Raw genomic sequence first — 20,775 nt, forward strand, 5'->3', positions numbered from 1 at the left:
CTTTCACTTTCAAGAGGCTCTTTAGTTCCTCTTCACTTTCTGCCCTAAGGGTGGTGTTATCTGCATATCTGAGGTTATTGATATTTCTCACTGCAATCCTGATTCCGGCTTGTGCTTCTTCCAGCCCGGCATTTCACATGATGTACTCTGTATACAAGTTAAATAAGCACAGTGACAATATACAGCCTTGACGTACTCCTTTCCTAATTTTGAACCAGTCTGTTGTTCCATGTCCAGTTCTAACTGTTGCTTCCTGACCTTCATACAGGTTTCTCAGAAGGCAGGTAAGCTGGTCTGGTATTCCCATCTCTTGAAGAATTTTCCACAGTTTGTCTAGCAAGTATATAATTTTTATTTTCTGCTCTGATGCCTAGAACACTATAGGTGCTAAATTTAGTATATTAAGTGACTGAAAATACTTGGGAGATCAGTTATACCACTATTTTGTCTGTTTAACAATCAAATGAAATTTTAAAAATTCTGCTCCGCTATCTTGGAAGACTGAATATTACTGAATGCTTTCTAGGTCCCAGTTACTATATATTAAGCAATTTTATCTGTTCACATTTAATCATTTTGACTATCCTGTAACATAGGAAATATTGCCCCATTTAGCAAATAAGAAAACCAAAGCCCAAAGTAGTTAAGACCTTTAGACTTTTCTCATAGCTAAGATTCAAACCTGTGAATCCCTTAAATATATAATTAACAACTAACTTCCTCTCAATAAGTACAACTTGTTTTTAATTTGGTATTAAAAGTGAATGGTCAGCAATTATTAATTATCAATTAAAAGATTTCACTCTCTACTTAATACCACAGACTGGTTCCAAATAGGAAAAGGAGTACGTCAAGGCTGTATATTGTCACCCTGCTTATTTAACTTATATGCAGAGTACATGATGAGGAACGCTGGGCTGGAAGAAGCACAAGCTGGAATCAAAATTGCTGGGAGAAATATCAATAATCTCAGATATGCAGATGACACCAACCTTATGGCAGAAAGTGAAGAAGAACTAAAATGCCTCTTGATGAAAGTGAAAGAGGAGAGTGAAAACGTTGGCTTGAAGCTCAACATTCAGGAAACAAAGATCATGGCATCTGGTCCCATCACTTCATGGGAAATAGATGCAGAAACAATGTCAAACTTTATTTTTGGGGGCTCCAAAATCACTGTGGATGCTGACTGCAGCCATGAAATTAAAAGACGCTTGCTCCTTGGAAGGAAAGTTATGACCAACCTAGACAGCATATTAAAAAGCAGAGACATTACTTTGCCAACCAAGGTCCGTCTAGTCAAGGCTATGGTTTTTCCCGTGGTCATGTATGGATGTGAGAGTTGGACTGTAAAGAAAGCTGATCGCCGAAGAATTGATGCTTTTGAACTGTGGTGCTGGAGAAGACCCTTGAGAGTCCCTTGGACTGCAAGGAGATCCAACCAGTCCATTCTAAAGGAGATCAATCCTGGGTGTTCAATGGAAGGACAGATGCTAAAGCTGAAACTCCAATACTTTGGCCACCTCATGTGAAGAGTTGACTCACGGGAAAAGACTCTGATGCTGGGAGGGATTGGGGGCAGGAGGAGAAGGGGACGACAGAGAATGAGATGGCTGGATGGCATCACCTACTCGATGGACATGAGTTTGAGTGAACTCTGGGAGTTTGTGATGGACAGAGAAGCGTGCTATGATTCATGGGGTCGCAAAGAGTCGGACACGACTGAGTGACTGAAATGAACTGAACTGATATACATATTAACATAGGGCAGGAATAGAGATGCAAACGGAATAGAGAATAGACTCGTGGACACAAGAGATAAAAACAGGAATAGAGAATGGACTTGTGAACACAGTGGGGAAAGGAGAAGGTAGAACGGATTAAGAGAGTAGCACTGACATGTATACACTACCATGTACAGAACAGCTAGTGGGAAGCTGCTAAACAAGTAAAGGGTGCTCAGCTAGGTGCTCCATGATGACCTCGAGGGGTGGGTTGCGGGGGTGGGAGGGACATTCAAGAGGGAGGGGATACATGGATACATACAACTGAGTCACGCTGTTGTACAGGAGAAACTAACATAACATTGTAATTATATTCAAATTAAATTTTTTAATTGAAATTAAAACTAAGAACAACTAATATTCATAATGATAAACCTAATTTATAAAGTGATGAAAATAGCTAACATTTATTAAGCATTTTATTATGAATCTAATAGTGTTCTAAACTCTAAAAATATCTCATTTAATCTTTACAATAATGTCTACAAGGTAGATACTATTATAATTTTTATTTACATATAATGGAAAATGAGGCTTAAAAGATTATATCATTTGCTCAAATCACACAGCTAGTCAATAATAGAGAAGAATTTGAGTCCAAACAGTCTAGGCATGCATGCCGTAAATACCAGCCAATTACTTCCTAAGGATAAATTAATAGAAACAAAAATGTTGGTTGAAAGAACATGCACAAATATTCAACAAACAGATAGACAAATAAAATGGCATTCTTCAACTTGAAGCAAGGATTAGAGAATGAAAAGAACAGAGAATTTCTCAATGAAGCTATATTTGAAACTAGCTCTTTTACAAGGGTCCAGAAAACCATTTTCTTGAGAATTCAAAATGAAAGCTGGTTTCAAAATAAAAACAACTGCCAGTTCCCCTCCCACAAAATAAAAATAGAATGTAGTTTATCCCTGAAGATTAGGGATGAAAAACTGAATATAGCCCTATAAAATATGAGCCATAGGTAAAAGATATTTTTATCTAAATGTAAAGGACAAATCATGTGATTTTTTAAATCATGTGTAAAGGATGAACCATGTGTATAAGGCAAGCATTTTTCACAGTTATCTACTAATACCAGTAATATCTGAACAATACTTTCTGAGAAGCCTTCACACTGTGGTGGCAATCACATAAGATTGTGGGAACCTCACATAAGTCCCCACAATCATCTTACTATGTAGGTAGGTAGAGATGAAATTTAGAGTATTTTTTTCCAAAAATGTTTTACTACAACTAAAATTAAGAAATACATCTCATATCACAATAATATATATACAAATACATAGGTATTTAAAACAAAAAAGTTTATAAACATGCCTACTCATTATATACAGTACACTATGACATTTTATACACTATTCTATGGGTTTATTTCTTTTTTTTTAATGCTGTTCTACTACATAGAATTCACATCCAACATGATAGTTTCTGAAACAATGGCCTATGAACTACTAAATTTGAACTGAGGACTCCATATAACAAATATCCAAGAATATACAGTCAGAAGTCAAGTAGATATTCTAGTCCTGAATTTCGGAGAAGGCAATCACAACCCACTCCAGTACTCTTGCCTGGAAAATCCCATGGGCGGAGGAGCCTGGTGGGCTGCAGTCCATGGGGTCGCTAAGGGTAGGACACGACTGAGCGACTTCACTTTCACTTTTCACTTTCATGCATTGGAGAAGGAAATGACAACCCACTCCAGTGTTCTTGCCTGGAGAATCCCAGGGACGGGGGAGACTGGTGGGCTGCCGTCTATTGGGTCACACAGAGTCGGACACGACTGAAGCGACTTAGCAGCAGCAGCAGCAGCAGTCCTGAATTTAGGAGGCAGATCTGAGTTGAAGATAAGAACTGAAAATCCTCATGGGTAGGTGATCCATGAAGTGCTATAGATGTGATCAAAGAGAAGATTTGATATTTCTATTAATACTTAAGTTCTTCTGGGCATCCTGTCCCAAGGATATTATTTTTCAATCTGTTCAAATGTCACCATTTTTAGTTCTGCCTTTGAATCTTGGAGTGCTCTGTATTGCTTTCCTTAGTTCAAATACATGTAGGAATACTTAAATTTCCAAAAACTGTTTAATTTGAGCTGTCTGTTTCTATTTCCTAACTTCTTTCTCACTGCTAACCATTACCTAGTCTTTTGTTTTTTCCCTTGACAAAAGCACACTACAAGAATCAGGAAAAAAATGACTGCAAGAGAATTTAGCTTACAAATATCCATGACAGTCTACAGTTGAACTTCGGACATCTTCAACAAGTACTTGAAGTACTCACTGATTTTAAAGAGCTTCTTGATTTTTGTTTAAGGTTCAAAGAGTTTCACTGTTTTAGTTATTTTATTCTTTGGACTCATTTTGCTAAATAAAAACTAAAAGAGTAATTTTTTTCATCTTTCATTATTTCTAAAATCTCATCATCACAAAATCACTGAATCCTCCTTCTCTTGAGAAAATAACAAGAGCCTTCTAAAGCCTCAGAGGTAACTTGTTACTGCCACTTCAGAATGATATAATAGTGCTTATCCTAATCATAGACTATAAAGCTCTATCACAAATAGTTTTACATAAAAAAATCTTCCTATCATTTGAGAGAAGACATGGCTAGATAGCAACATATGAATTTCCTATCTTAACTTATGCATTGTTCCAATACTTTGTACTTTTCAAAATGAAACAAGCAAAAAATACCTAATATAAAATGTGTTACCCATCACGTTAAGTTCCATATTTTCATACCCATAAGTATGATAGGCATTACTATTTATCACAATGAGAAAACAGGCCCAGAAAAGAAGAGCAATTTACCAGAGTAGGTACAACTAGGTCAACAAACCAATAAGCTACCTGAGCTTCATGTTTCCATTGGTGAAATAAAATAAAATGAAAAAATAAACTAGTCGCCAAATTACTTAAGCAATTCATCTGAGACTTTTTTCAATCAGAGAAACATTCTGTTATTTAGCTGAACTAAGGAAGGAAAGTTACGACCAACCTAGATAGTATATTTAAAAGGAGAGACATTACTTTGCCAACAAAGGTCCATCTAGTCAAGGGTATGGTTTTTCCAGTGGTCATGTATGCATGTGAGAGTTGGACTGTGAAGAAAGCTGAGCGCCAAAGAATTGATGCTTTTGAACTGTGGTGCTGGAGAAGACTCTTGAGAGTCCCTTGGACTGCAAGGAGATCCAATCAGTCCATTCTAGAGGAGATCAATCCTGGGTGTTCATTGGAAAGACTGATGCTAAAGCTCAAACTCCAATACTTTGGCCACCTCATGTGAAGAGTTGACTCACTGGAAAAGAGTCTGATGCTGGGAAGGATTGGGGGCGGGAGGAGACGGGGACAACAGAGAATGAGATGGCTGTATGGCATCACCGACTCGATGGACATGAGTTTGAGTGAACTCCGGGAGTTGGTGATGGACAGGGAGGCCTGGTGTGCTGTAATTCATGGGGTCGCAAATAGTTGGACACGACTGAGTGACTGAACTGAACTGAAGGATGGATAAGTGAATAAATAATTACATCTCAAAGAAACCCAACTGCTCCTTATGAAAGTAATAAAATCAAAATCAATGGGAATTTGCAATGTTCTATGTTTTAGAAATTAGGTGACACTTTTGGCCATAATGACCAAGTGACAGGTTCAGAATTCTCCAGTGTTTTATGTGACACCTATCTTTGTCACCCTCCTTCCCACTCTCCAAAGATGATATTAGATTTCTATTTTCAAATCATTGGGAACACAAGCTTTCATTTTTGCAAAGCAGACCTGATCATTCCATTAACATATACAACAAGCTATTCCTTATGGAAGTGAAATTTATATACTTTTGAGAAGGGCTGGAGTTTCCAAAAAGCCAGTGGACCATGTCTGTTCAGCCAGAGCATACAAGAGACTTGAGAAGGGTTCACTGTAGTTTTCGAACAACCAAAAGAATATAAAAGTTAAGTCACAGTTTCATTTCCACTGAGAAGAGGTATAAAAAGGAAAAGGCTTATTCTAAGCTGCAAGAATTCAAACTACACACCAATTGGTAAGAACTCCCTGCCTACAAATGTTATGTGGCAGTTTGGATGGGAAGGGGAGTTTGGGGGAAGTGGATACATGTATATATATGACTGAGTCCCTCTGCTATCAGCCTGAGACTATCACAACATTGTTAATCAGCTATGCTCCAATATAAAATAAAGAGTTAAAAAAAAAAGAACTCTCTGCCTAAAAAGAGACACAGTAAGTGAGACTATTTCTCCGGAGACTTTTAAGGAAAAGCAAGCAAGCTGCCTTTGTGAACTGGCTTAAAGGCAGACACAGAGTCACGCACAAACAATATGACGCCCCCTTTCTGACAAAAGTGTCCCAAACTGCTTTCTTTTATGAGTTCTTTAGCTTTTATGATTAGAAAGTCTTTCACCCAACCCAACATCAGATAAATATCAACTATTTTAGATTTGCATTTAAAAAATTTAATTCTCTAATCCAGCTGGAATTAATCCTACTGAATAGTCTAAAACAGGTCTTAATTTTCCCCAAGTTTTGTTAATTATTCTGATTACTAGTATACTTATAAATAATGTATGTGTTTAGTTATAGCCAGCAAATGTCTAGGCGTTGCCTAAATTTCTATCTTTAAGAACTACCTAACTCACTTTATTCCAACAGTCCTGACATAACAGTAGTCATTACATCTGGAGGTGATTCAGTATGCTTACTTGGCCCATTGGCAACTTCGAAAGCTCAGGCCATAAGCCCTGGGGCCTGACAGCAGAGATCACCGGCAAGAACTCTGGACTAACATGGGCGAGTCCCTCTCTCTGGTCAAGCACACCAAACAGGCACTCTCTGAAAAAATGAACTGCTTTTCCCTAAGGATGACCCTGGGATAAGGACCCTGAGACCATCTGAAGCATGAGGACGAAGAGAGATGGCACACAGCTCCACAGATCTCTACAAGTCACTCCACACAAGAATCAAAAAGCAGAAAACCTAACTTCACGGATATTTCTAGATTAAAAAACACAGGTGGAGATCTCAGCCTTTGAGCTAGATGATCACATCTAGTCTGAAAGGGAAAGTTAGTTACTCTGTAGTGTCAGACTCTTTGTGACCCCATGAACTGTAGCCCACCATGCTTCTCCGTCCATGGAATTCTCCAGGGAAGAATACTGAAGCGGGTTGCCATTTCCTTCTCCAGGGGATCTTTCCGAACCAGAGATCAAACCTGGGTCTCGTGCATTGCAGGCAGACTCTTTACCAACTGAGCCACCAGACGTTAGATAATCAGTTTAGTGAATTTCAATGGCACTTTCTAAATTTCACCTCTACGAGAAAAGGAAAGCAAAGGGCTGTTCAGCCTTCCAGACTATTAGCACAAAAATTGGAAGCCGCAAGCCCACCTGCCTATAGGGCAGACAAATGGAATAAATGAGCAGCAAAAGGGGTCAAGTGAACTTGACTTCACCATCTGAGAACAATAGGGAGCCCTGGAGTCTTGGTAAATTCGAATTCATGTCCCTGAAACACGGGCTCCCTCTAGTGGAGGCACTCATTACACAGCTATAGCAGCTTATACCACTGAAAATTTAAAATCTAAAACTGTCAGATTTTCCAATTTTTTAAAGAAAGCAAATCATAAATTCTTATGTAAATTTCCCATTTCCTAAAGTTTTCAGTTCAGTTCAGTTCAGTCTCTCAGTCGTGACCAACTCTTTGCGACCCCATGAATCACGACATGCAGGCTTCCCTGTCCATCACCAACTCCCGGAGTTCACTCAAACTCATGTCCATCGAGTCAGTGATGCCATCCAGCCATCTCATTCTCTGTCGTCCCCGTCTCCTCCCGCCCCCAATCCCTCCCAGCATCAGAGTCTTTTCCCGTGAGTCAACTCTTCACATGAGGTGGCCAAAGTATTGGAGTTTCAGCTTTGGTATCAGTCCTTCCAATGAACACCTTGATCTCCTTCAGAATGGACTGGTTGGATCTCCTTGCAGTCCAAGGGACTCTCAAGAGTCTTCTCCAACACCACAGTTCAAAAGCATCAATTCTTCAGTGATCAGCTTTCTTCACAGTCCAACTCTCACATCTATACATGACCACGGGAAAAACCATAGCCTTGACTAGACGGACCTTGGTTGACAAAGTAATGTCTCTGCTTTTTAATATGCTATCTAGGCTGGTCATAACTTTCCTTCCAAGGAGTAAGCGTCTTTTAATTTCCTGGCTGCAATCAGCATCTGCAGTGATTTTGGAGCCCCAAAAAATAAAGTCTGACACTGTTTCCACTGTTTCCCCATCTATTTCCCATGAAGTGATGGGACCAGATGCCACGATCTTTGTTTTCTGAATGTTGAGCTTCAAGCCAACCTTTTCACTCTCCTCTTTCACTTTCATCAAGAGGCTTTTGAGTTCCTCTTCACTTTCTGCCATAAGGGTGGTGTCATCTGCCTATCTGAGGTTATTGATATTTCTCCCGGCAATCTTGATTCCAGCTTGTGCTTCTTCCAGCCCAGCGTTCCTCATGATGTACTCTGCATATAAGTTAAATAAGCAGGGTGACAAAATACAACCTTGACGTACTCCTTTTCCTATTTGGAACCAGTCTGTTGTTCCATAGCCAGTTCTAACTGTTGCTTCCTGACCTGCATACAGGTTTCTCAAGAGGCAGGTCAGGTGGTCTGGTATTCCCATCTCTTTCAGAATTTTCCACAGTTTATGGTGATCCACACAGTCAAAGGCTTTGGCAGAAATAGATGTTTTTCTGGAACTCTCTCGCTTTCTCCATGATCCAGCGGATGTTGGCAATTTGATCTCTGGTGCCTCTGCCTTTTCTAAAACCTGCTTGAACATCTGGAAGTTCACGGTTCACATATTGCTGAAGCCTGGCTTAGAGAATTTTGAGCATGACTTTACTAGCGTGTGAGATGAGTGCTATTGTGCGGTAGTTTGAGCATTCTTTGGCATTGCCTTTCTTTGGGATTGGGATGAAGACTGACCTTTTCCAGTCCTGTGGCCACTGCTGAGTTTTCCAAATTTGCTGGCACATTGAGTACAGCACTTTCACAGCATCATCTTTCAGGATTTGAAATAGCTCAACTGGAATTCCATAAATTTTCTTTTTAAAACACACAGGTTAAACCAGATGTATTTATGAGACACATCTGGCCCATACTCTAAGATCTCAGATTTTAACACGATACACAACAAGTCGTTCAATTTTCCTAAACACTCTTTCCTGTTCCCATGCTCTTCTGTGCTTCATGTCTTGCTTCTTCCTCAGTAATGCCAACTTATTGCAAGCTACACAATCAATGGATTCCAGGGAGCATGTGACGTGAGTGCACGTGCAGTGTGAGTGACGGCTGCTCTGCTATCCCATTCACCCTATTCAAGAGTCAGCCAAACTCCAATGTTGACACAAGAAACTGACATTTTGGAAAAGAAGATTACTATTCAGTTATGTTGTTAGGTCAGAGTGCTGAGCCAAAGTAAATCATTTTCTTAATTATAACAGGAAGTCTTAAACCTCAAAAAAAGTCCTTTTCCTTTTTTTTCAATTTTTTCTTTAAGAACTCTTCAATATCCTATTCCACCTATCAGTGACTGTTCTCAGGGTCACATTTCTGGCAAGAAGCTAGCATTATTTCATGCAAGAAGCAAAGGAATGACCCTCAAAAGAAACCCATTTCCATTGAAACTGCTATAGAATTAGCTTCCACACAAAGTAGACTGATTATCTACTTTAAAGTATTTTGTCTAAGGGTATCCTATTTCAATCAAAGTAAGAAAAAAGGTTTAAGAAATGAGTCAGTCCTTCTGGGATTCAACCTACACAACTAGTTTGCATGTACTTAGATATGATAGGCTTTCCCAGATTCTAACAGGATTACTATATTAGATAATCTGTTATCCATATAAACAAATTATGGTCTTCCATAACTACATCGTACATTTTCACTATCAGTTCAGTTCAGTCACTCAGTCGTGTCCGACTCTTTGAGACCCTATGAATCACAGCACGCCAGGCCTCCCTGTCTATCACCAACTCCCGGAGTTCTCTCAAACTCATGTCCATCGTGTCGGTGGTGCCATCCAGCCATCTCATTCTCTGTCGTCCCCTTCTCCTCCCGCCCCCAATCCCTCCTAGCATCAGTCTTTTCCAGTGAGTCAACTAGTCACATGATGTGGCCAAAGTAATGGGAAATAGATGGGGAAACAGTGGAAACAGTGTCAGACTTTATTTTTTGGGGGGCTCCAAAATCACTGCAGATGCTGATTTCAGCCATGAAATTAAAAGACACTTACTCCTTGGAAGGAAAGTTATGACCAACCTAAATAGTATATTAAAAAGCAGAGACATTACTTTGCCAAACAAGGTCCGTCTAGTCAAGGCTATGGTTTTTCCAGTGGTCATGTATGGATGTGAGAGTTGGACTGTGAAGAAAGCTGAGCGCCGAAGAATTGATGCTTTTGAACTGTGGTGCTGGAGAAGACTCTTGAGAGTCCCTTGGACTGCAAGGAGATCCAACCAGTCCATTCTAAAGGAGATCAATCCTGGGTGTTCATTGGAAGGACTGATGCTAAAGCTGAAACTCCAATACTTTGGCCACCTCATGCGACGAGTTGACTCACTGGAAAAGACTCTGATGCTGGGAAGGATTGGGGGCGGGAGGAGACGGGGACGACAGAGAATGAGATGGCTGGATGGCATCACCAACTCGATGGACATGAGTTTGAGTGAACTCCGGGAGTTGGTGATGGACAGGGAGGCCTGGCGTGCTGTGATTCATGGGGTCGCAGAGAGTCGGACGCGACTGAGCGACTGAACTGAACTGAAGTATAATAAATCTTCATTCTAACCATCCTTCTCCACCTCAAACTCTCTATTAGATGGTGGCTGACTCTGCCATCAATTTAGAAACAACCAGCTTCAATTCCTAGATGAGATCAAAATGAGTAACTGGGGTTAGGATAGACAAGTGCTATCACAAATATAACTGATTGAAACTGTATTTCATACATTTTCAAACACCTTCCATTTGATTTTCTAGAAGCCAGTTGCTCAAATGAGAATTTTTTCAGTTAGCTTCCACCAAGCTTCCAACTGACCCTGCCAATTTCAGGGGTGTCAAAAACCAAAGAAGTTATACAGCAAGTCCAGGCTGCAGTGCAAGCCTCCTGTCATTTAGACTATACACAGAACATATACAATGGTGACCCACGTGTCTCTGCTCAACCACAGATTTGATGTCCTCAACCATCATAGTTATCTCCAGAAGAGACTGAACTCAAAATAAAAATAAATTTGAAAGGACGTTAGCTGTGTTGTTAGGTTACAGAGAATAGTGGTACAATATCACTTACAACAAGTTCAAATTTTCCATATGGGGAGAGGAGACAAAATGGCGGAGTGGAAGGACATGAGCTCATCTTCTTATGGAAACACCAAAATCACAACTACCTGCTGAACACACATCAACAAAAAGATACTGGAACCAACCCAAAGATATACATCGGAGGACAAAGAAGAAGCCACAGCAAGATGGCAGCAGGGACACGATAAAATCACATCCCACACATCCTGGGTAAGTGACCCAAACACCAAAAAATATTATACCACAGAAGCTCCCCCAAAGGAGTGAAAACTGTGAGGTCCATGTAAAGCTTCCCAGTCTGGGGATCTGGCAACAGAAGAATTTCTAAGAATCTGGCTTTGAAGGCCAGTGGGGTTTGATCATGGGAATTCGCAGGACTGGGGAGACAGAAACTCTACTCTCTGAGGGTGCACACAGGGTCTCATGCTCATCAGGACCCAGGGGAAAAAAGTGGTGACATCATAAGAGACTGGGCCAGACTTACCTGCTGGAACTGAAGGTCTCCTGCGGAGGCAGGGGGCAGCTGCAGCTCACTGTGCAGACAAGGACACTGGCGGCAATAGTTCTAGGGAGTACTCATTGGTCTAAGCTCTCTTGGAGGCCACCATTTTTTCACCAAGACTTCATCCCACTCAACTGCACACAGGCTCCAGGCTGGCATACCTCAGGCCAAACCACCAAGGTGGAAATACAGCCAACGCTCATCAGCAGATAAGCTATTTAGTCTTCCTGAACACACAACTTTCAGATAAACACACCCTCTGACATGGCTCTGCCCCCAAGAGGGACAAGATTCACCCGCCAGTAGGCAAAACCACCCCCTCCCATCAGGAAACCTGAACAAGCCTCTCAGACAGCCTCATCCACTAGGTAACAGATAGCAGAGGCAAGAAGAGCTACAACTCTGCAGCTTGTGGAATAGAAATCATAACCACAGAAAGTCAGACAAAACAAAACAGCAGAAAATACATCCTAGATGAAGGAACAAGATAAAAACCCACAAGAACAACTAAATGAAGTGGAGCTAGGCAATCTACCTAAAAAAAGAACTCAGAGTACTGACAGTAAAGATGATCGAAGAGCTCAGAAAAAGAATGCACGCAGTGATTGAAAAGATACAAGAAATGTTTAACAAAGAAACAGAGAATAAACAAAGATGAACAATACAATAACTGAAATGAAAATCCACAAGAAGGAATCAATAGCAGAATAACTGAGGGAGAAGAACGAATAAGTGAACTGAAAGACAGATGGTAGAAATCACTGCCATGGAACAGTATAAAAAAAAAAGACCGAAAAGAAATGAACACAGTCTAAGAGACCTCTGGGACAACAATTAAACATACCAACATTCGTATTATAGGGGTTCCAGAAGCAGAAGAGAGAGAGAAAGGACCTGAGAAAATATTTGAAGAGATAATAGCTGAAAATTTCCCAACATGGGAAAGGAAACAGTCACCCAAGTCCACAAAACATACTGAGTAAAAGGCAAGATAAACCCAAGAAGGATCACACTCAGACATATAATAGTCAAATTGACAAAAGCTGAATACAAAGAGAAAATATTAAAAACAAAAAAGGAAAAACAACAAATAATATATAAGGGAATTCCCAAGGTTATCAGCTGATATCTCAGGAGAAACTCTGCAGGCCAGAAAAGAACTGGAACAATATAATGAAAGGGAAGATCCTACAACCAAGAATACTCTAACCAGCAAGGCTTTCATTCAGATTCCATGGAGAAATCAAAAGTTTTACAGACAAGCAAAAGCTAAGAGAATTCAGCACCACCAAACCAACTTTGCAATATTTGCTATAGGAACTTCCCTAGGCAGAAAAGACCACAACTACAAACAAGAAAATTACAAATGAAAAAGCTCACCAGTAAAGTCAAACATAGAGTAAAGCTTGGAAATCATCCACAAACAAATATGATATCAAAACCAGCAACTGTGAGAAGAGAAACTAATACAGAATACTGGAAACACATTTGGAATTAAAAGACCAGCAACTTAAAACAATCTTATTTATAAACAGCTGCTATATCAAAACTTCCTAGTAACTGCAAACTGAAAATCTACAATAGACACACAACCAAAACACAACACTAAAGTTAGTCAACAAATCACAAAAGGACAAAAGAGGAAGGGAAGAAATAATACCTACAAAAACAAATCCAATTACAAAAAAAAGCCAAAACAATTAACAAAATGGCAATAAGACCATATGTACCCATAGTTACCTTAAGCATAAATGGATTAAGTGCTCCAACTAAAAGACACAGATTGGCTGAATGGATATAAAAACAAGACCTGTATACAAGATGTTTATAAGACACCCACTTCAGATGTAGGAGCATACACAGACTGAAAATGAGGGTATAGAAAAAGGTTTTCTATGAAAATGAAAATCAAAAGAAAGTTGGAGTAGCAATACTCACACCAGACAAACTCAATTAATAGAGACACTACATAATGATCAAGGGATCAATCCAAGAAAATGATATAGCAATTGTAAATATATATATGTACCCAGCTCCAATAGGAGCATCTCAATATATGAAGCAATTATAACAGCCACAAAAGGAAAAATGACAGTAACACAATAATAGTGGAGGACTTTAACACCATTCTTGGATCAATGGACAGATAATCCAGATAGAAAATCAATAAGGAAACACAGGCCTTAAGTGCCACATTAGACAAGATGATTTAATTGCTATTTGTAGAGTATTCCGTTCAAAAGCAGCAGAACACACATTCTTCTCATGCACGCACAGAACATTCTCCAGGATTGACCACATTCTGGCCACAAAGCAAGCCTCAGTAAATTTACGAAAAGTGAAATTATATCAAACATCTTTTTTTGACCACAGTGCTATGAAATCAGAAATCCACTATAAATTAAAAAACTGTAAAAAAAAAAAAAAAAACACACACAAACAAATGGAGGCTAAACAATATGCTACTAAAAAACCAATGAGTCACTGAAGAAATCAAAGAGGAAATTGAAAAATTACCTAGATACAAATGAAAACAAAACACAACAATCAAAAATCCATGGAACACAGCAAAGGCAGTTCTACTCTGTGCGACCCTATGGACTGTAACCTGCCAAGTTTCTCTGTCCATAGGATTTTCCAGGCAAGAATACTGGAGTGCGTTGCCTTTTCTTCCTTTTGGGGATCGTCTGGATCCAGGGATCAAATCTGCATCTCTTACATCTACTGCATTGGCAGGCAGGTTCTTTACCACTAGCGCCACCTGGGAAGCCCCTTTAAGATCTAAGTGTGTAGCAATACAATCATACCTCAGGAAAAGGGAAAAATCTCAAATAAACAATCTAACCTTAAACCTCAAGCAAGCAAAGAAAGAAGAACAAACACTCAAAGTTAGTAGAAGGAAAGAAATCATAAAGATTAGAACAAAAATAAGAAATACAGACAACAGAAAAGATCAATGAAACTAAAAGCTGGTTCTTTGAAATGATAAAAAAAAATAAACCTTTAGCCAGACTCATCAAGAAAAAGAAAAGGCTCAAATAAACAAAACTAGAAATGAAAAAGAAGTTACAATGAACACCACAGAAATACAAAGGATCATAAGAGACTACTACAAGCAACTATATGCCAATAAAATGGAAAATCTAGAGAACTGGACAAATTTTTAGAAAGATACAATTTCTGAAGATTGAACCAGTTAGAAATAGAAAATATGAACTGACCAATCACAAGTACTGAAAGTGAAATTGATTTGAAAAATCCCAACAAACAATTCTATCAGACATTTAAAGAAGAGTTAAGACCTATCCTTCTGAAACTATTCCAGAACAGTACTGAGGAAGGAACACTCCCAAAATCATTCTATGAGGCCACCTGCACCCTGACACCAAAACCAGACAACAATGTCACAAAGAAAGGAAAGTACAGGCCAGTATCACTGCTGAACACACATGCAAAAATCCTCAACAAAACAGCAGCAGACTGAAAGCAACAATGCACTAAAAAGATCAAACACCGTAATGAAATGGGATTTATCCCAGTGATACAAGGATTTTTCCATATTCGCAAATCAGTGTTGTACGCCATATCAACAAACTGAAAAATAAAAACCACATCATCTCAGTAGATGCAGAAAAAGCTTTTGACAAAATTCAACATCCATTTATGACAAAAAAAAAACTCTTCAGAAAGTGGGCACAGAGGGAACACTGTTGTTGTTCAGTCACCCAGTCGAGTCCAACTCTTTGCGACCCCTATGGACTGTTCCCACAGAGGGAACACACCTCAACATAATAAAAGCCATATATGACAAGCCTACAGCAAACATCATACTCAACAGTGAAAAGCTGAAAGCATTTCCTCTAAGATCAGGTGTAAGACAAGGATGTCCACTCTTGCCACTTTTTTCAACACAGTTTTAGAAGTCCTAGCAACAGCAATCAAAGAAGAAATAAAGGAAACCCAAATTAGGAAAGAAATAAAGCTGTCAGTGTTTGCAGATGACATGATACTATACATAGAAAATCCTAAAGATGCTACTAGAAAACTACTAGTGCTCATCAATGAATTCGGTAAAGTTGCAGGATACAAAATTAATACACAGAAATCTGTTGCATCTCCACATGCTAACAATGAAAGATCAAAAAGAGAAAGAGACAATCCCAGTTATCACTGCAACGAAAAGAAGAAAATATCTAGGAATAAACCTATCTAAGGAGGCAAAATATCTGTACTCTGAAAACGGTAAGATGCTGATAAAGAAATTGAAGATGACAAAAAATAGAAAGATATACCTTATTCGTGGATTAGAAGAATCAATATTGTCAAAATGACTATACTACCCAAGGCAATATACAGATTCAGTGCAATTTCTATAAAATGTCACTTTTCACAAAACTAGAAGACAAAATTTTAAATCTGTATGGAAACACAAATAGTCAAAGCAATTTTGAGAAAAAAGAACGGAGCTGGAGGAATCAGGTTCCCTGACTTCTTCTTATACTACAAAGTTATTGTCATCAAAACAGTACAGAACTGGCACAAAAACAAAAATAAATCAATAGAACAGGAAATAAAGCCCAGAAATAAACCACACACCCATGGTCAATTAATCTACAACAAATAAGGAAAAGGCATGCAGTGGAGAAATGACAGTCCCTTCAATATATGGTGCTGAGAAAATTGGACAGCCACATGTAAAAAAACGAAATTAGAACATTCTTTGACACCATGCACAAAAATAAACTCAAAATGAATTAAAGACCTAAATATAAGCAAGGACACTATAAAACTCTTAGAGGAAAATATAGGCAGAACACTCTTTTGACATAAATTGCAACAATATCTTTTTCAAGACATCCCCTAGAGTAATGGCAATAAAAACAAACAAATGGGACCTGATTAAACTCAAAAGCTTGGGTACAGCAAAAGAATGGGGGCGAGGGAGGGGACATATGTATACCTATGGTTGATTCATGTTGATGTTTGACAGAAAACAAAATTCTGTAAAGCAATTATCTTTCAATTAAAAATAAATTTAAAAAAAAGAATGGGGGCTTCCCAGGTGGCCCTAGTGGTAAAGAACTTGCCGACCAATGCAGGAGATGTAAGAGATGTGGGGTCAATCCCTGGGTTGGGAAGACCCCTGGAGGAGGGCATGGGCAACCCACTCCGGTATTCTTGCCTGGAGAATCTAATGGACAGAGGAGCCTGGCAGGCTATGATCCACAGGGTCGCAAAGAGTAGGACACGACTGAAACAACTTAGCACACACGCACAGCAAAGGAAACCATAAAGAAAACAAAAAGACAACTCACAGATGGGAGAAAATATTTGCAAACGATGTGACCAAAGGGATTAATCTCCAACATTTACAAACAGTTTGTGTGGCTAAATATCAAAAAAACAAACAATCCAATCAAAAAATGGGCAGAAATCTCGACATTCCTCCAAGGATACAGATGGTCAAGAGGCATATGAAAAGATAATCAACATCAATAATTATTAAAGAAACGCAAATCAAAACTACAATGAGATATCACCTCACACCAGTCAGAATGGCCATTATCAAAAAAAAATCTACAAGCAATAAATACTGGAGAGGGCCTGGAGAAAAGGGAACCCTCCTACACAGTTGGTGGGAATGTAAATTGATTCAGCCACTATGGAGACAAGTATGGAAGTTCCTTAAGAACTAAAAATAGAGCTACCTTAAAAATAGAGTTAGAGTGGGGCCCAGCTATCCCACTTCTGAGCATATATCCAGAGAAAAACATGGTTTGAAAGGATACATGCACCCCAATGTTCACTGTAGCACTGTTTACAATAGCCAAGACATGAAAGCAGCCTAAATGTCCATCAACAGATGAATGGGAAAAGAGGTTGTGGTACATATATAAATGGACCTACTCAGCCACTAAAAGGAATGAAACATCATTTGCAGCACCATGGATGGACCTAGAGATGAGCATACTGAGTGAAGGAAGAGAAAGGGAGATAACATGCTATCGCTTATATTTGAAATTTTAAAAAAATGATACAAATGAACTTATTTACAAAACAGAAACAGACTCAGACTTAGAGAACAAACTTATGGTTACCAGAGGATGGGCAGGAGTAGACTGTGAATCTGGAACTAATACGTACATACTCCTATATTTAAATAGATAACCAACAGGGATCTACTGTATAGCACAGGGAACTCTGCTCAATACACTGTAATAGCCTAAATGGGTAATAAAATAATGGATACAGTTATGTTTATGCATAACTGAATTACTTTGCTGTATATCTGAAACTAACAACACTGTTAATCAAATATACTCTAACATAAAATAAATTTTTTTAAATACAATTTTTTTAAATTCCAAGTTCTTTTGTTTCAAAATCAGATCATTTTACGAGAAAACATTATGAAAATGGACAATGACAAGAAAATATAAGAATTGGTTTGTAATCTTGTCTTTGGAATTACTTAACAGTGGCATAAAGGCACTAAGGAGCTATGGAGAGAATCTACTCAATTAGTCCTTATGCATATTAAACAACAGCTAGTCCTCATCATCAGGCATGATATTCATAAGTACACAAGCCTCCAATACTCCTTGGTGGAAAACAAAATATCAAGATCCAGTGATCTCAAAACACAGTAACAGGCCTCAACCCTTCATCTGTTCTTAATGTTGATCTCTCTGAAACAAACTCCCTCTTAGATACATGATTTAAAATTGTTTCATGTTGCTTTTTATCAGAAATCCTGTGAAATCTTAAAATTTAAAGTATTGTGCTAAGAGACTAGGTATATTACTTACATATTGTTGATACTTTGTTAGGATACTGTGGCAGCATACATACTTTCTAAGAAGAAAATAGGACAGGAGAAAGGGAAGAAAAGGGGAAGCAAGAATGAAAAAGGGAAGGAAGAATGGGAAGGTGAAGATTGCTAAACTCCACAACACTCAAAACCAAAAGGACGTGAATTTCTACAAATTTACATAACAGAATATGATAACCACACAGTGATTTTGTCATTAAACATTTGTTTACAAGAAAACAATAATACTTATTCAACAACCACAATAGGAACAGAAAAAACTGATTTCCAAAGAGAAAGGAGCAATGTCAGAAAGACCTACACCAATAATATTGATTCTTCCCTCTTTTACCATGTTTGACAGTATACAACATTCTGAAATATAAATATATGTAAGAAATCACAATAAGTTTTAGAGAATAATAGTTACTACATTTATTTTACATGTCACAAATAACAAATAATCCTACAAAACTCTGTTATTTCTATAAAAAGATTTCTAAATGATTTGTCTCTCACAGTTGACTATTCATGAAGTCATATCCAGAGTAGTCATGAACAGTAAATGTCAAATTTACATTCTTCTCTATCAATAGATGTTTATTTTTTTTGTATAAAAATGACATGAACATATTATTCTTTCCTAAGAAATAAAACTACTGGTCCATGTTTAGGTTTATTAATAGAGCTTAACTATTTTCGTTTCCTCATGCATAGAGCAAGACTCCAACTAGGCAAGCATCTCATTTGTTTTTATTTCAAAAATACTATGGAAATTGGGCTAACGGAAGTCTCAAGATAAAGAAAAATGAAATGTTTGCATATCAATAATGAAAATACATGTTCACTATATTCCAACTTACCTAATACACTGACAAAGGCATCAAAAAGGTGAAACGTAAGTAGAGGCTCTTTCAAGTGACCATAGTAATCAGCTATAGTTTTAAAGACATCTTTTTCAAATCCTAAACACATAGGCTGTTTCAAATCTGAACAATTAGGCCCTGTTAAAAAAGAGAAAGAAAAACATCAGTAAGGCAATCACCTGCAAGTATTGATATTAGTCTCTGTGCATATAAGTGGTATGTACAGATATGCAAAATCAGAAAAGTTTTCAAGAGGAAAACTGATATCATACATTTTACTTATATAAATATGCTTTATGCCTCAACTGAAGTCTATTATAAAACAATGAGGAAAACACTGGCTCATTTCCATTTTCAAAAAAAACCTGACTCTTATGACCTTCTGAAAGGTATTTTTATTAAATGCAAACAGTGATAAATTTCTTTGAAATATATATTTGCCTAGTCTAATATAGTAACTACCTCACATATGGAACATAATCTATAAAGCAATTTTTAAAGTTTTTAATTATTTTATCATTGCTATATTATAAAGTTCTAGAATTAGAATTGAGTGAAATAAACAATTTCTGCCTGTAAACAATATTAGACTAATAAGAATGTATACTCTTTTTCCTGAAGATATTCTGAAAAGGAGATTTTACATTGGGTCTTAAATTCATTCTGATTATAAAACTCTCCATTTGATCACCATCAAAAGATAATGTGTACTAAAAAAAAATTTTTTTAATGTTAAAGCTCCTCAGAGACCATGGAAGACTAGATAAAGTGGCCTCTAAGTTCCTATTCAATTTTTTTATCTAAGAGTCTAGGTTTTATTTACCCAACACTTTTGAGTGAATAGTGGCATTTAATGAATTTGTAATAAACAAAATTATAATAGAAAATAATACCAAAGCAGAATCAAACTGATGTTTTCTGCTAAAAATAAGTTTAAAAATAAAAGATAATTTATCAAGCAGAACCATATTGCAAAGTAACTCTAAGAAACTTGGAACAACCAAGAAACCAAGAACCTTAGAATAAGTGAACCAAGTTCAGTTCAGTTCAGTCGCTCAGTCGTGTCCGACTCTCTGTGACCCCATGAATCACAGCACGCCAGGCCTCCCTGTCCATCACCAACTCCCGGAGTTCACTCAAACTCATGTCCACAGAGTCGGTGATGCCATCCAGCCATCTCATTCTCCGTCGTCCCCTTCTCCTCCCGCCCCCAACCTTTCCCAGCATCAGAGTCTTTTCCAGTGAGTCAACTCGTCGCATGAGGTGGCCAAAGTATTAGAGTTTCAGCTTTAGCATCAGTCCTTCCAATGAACACCCAGGATTGATCTCCTTTAGAATGGACTGGTTGGATCTCCTTGCAGTCCAAGGGACTCTCAAGAGTCTTCTCCAACACCACAGTTCAAAAGCATCGATTCTTCGGCGA

At 38.1% G+C, this 20,775-nt stretch overlaps 1 protein-coding gene across 1 annotated transcript in view; it reads right to left on the reverse strand.

The window, feature by feature from the left end:
* The window catches only part of DEPDC1B (DEP domain containing 1B), a 99,940-nt gene that overhangs the window by 23,007 nt on the left and 56,158 nt on the right, over nucleotides 1–20,775 (reverse strand). The window contains exon 7 of the mRNA XM_055422020.2: nucleotides 19,350–19,490. Within this exon, the coding sequence (XP_055277995.2) occupies nucleotides 19,350–19,490 (141 nt within the window). The remainder of the gene's footprint in view (nucleotides 1–19,349; nucleotides 19,491–20,775) is intronic.

Source organism: Moschus berezovskii, chromosome 18 (genome assembly GCF_049115385.1).
Source record: "Moschus berezovskii isolate FMDL1 chromosome 18, NW_MosBer_1.0, whole genome shotgun sequence".
NCBI classification, from domain to species: domain Eukaryota; kingdom Metazoa; phylum Chordata; class Mammalia; order Artiodactyla; family Moschidae; genus Moschus; species Moschus berezovskii.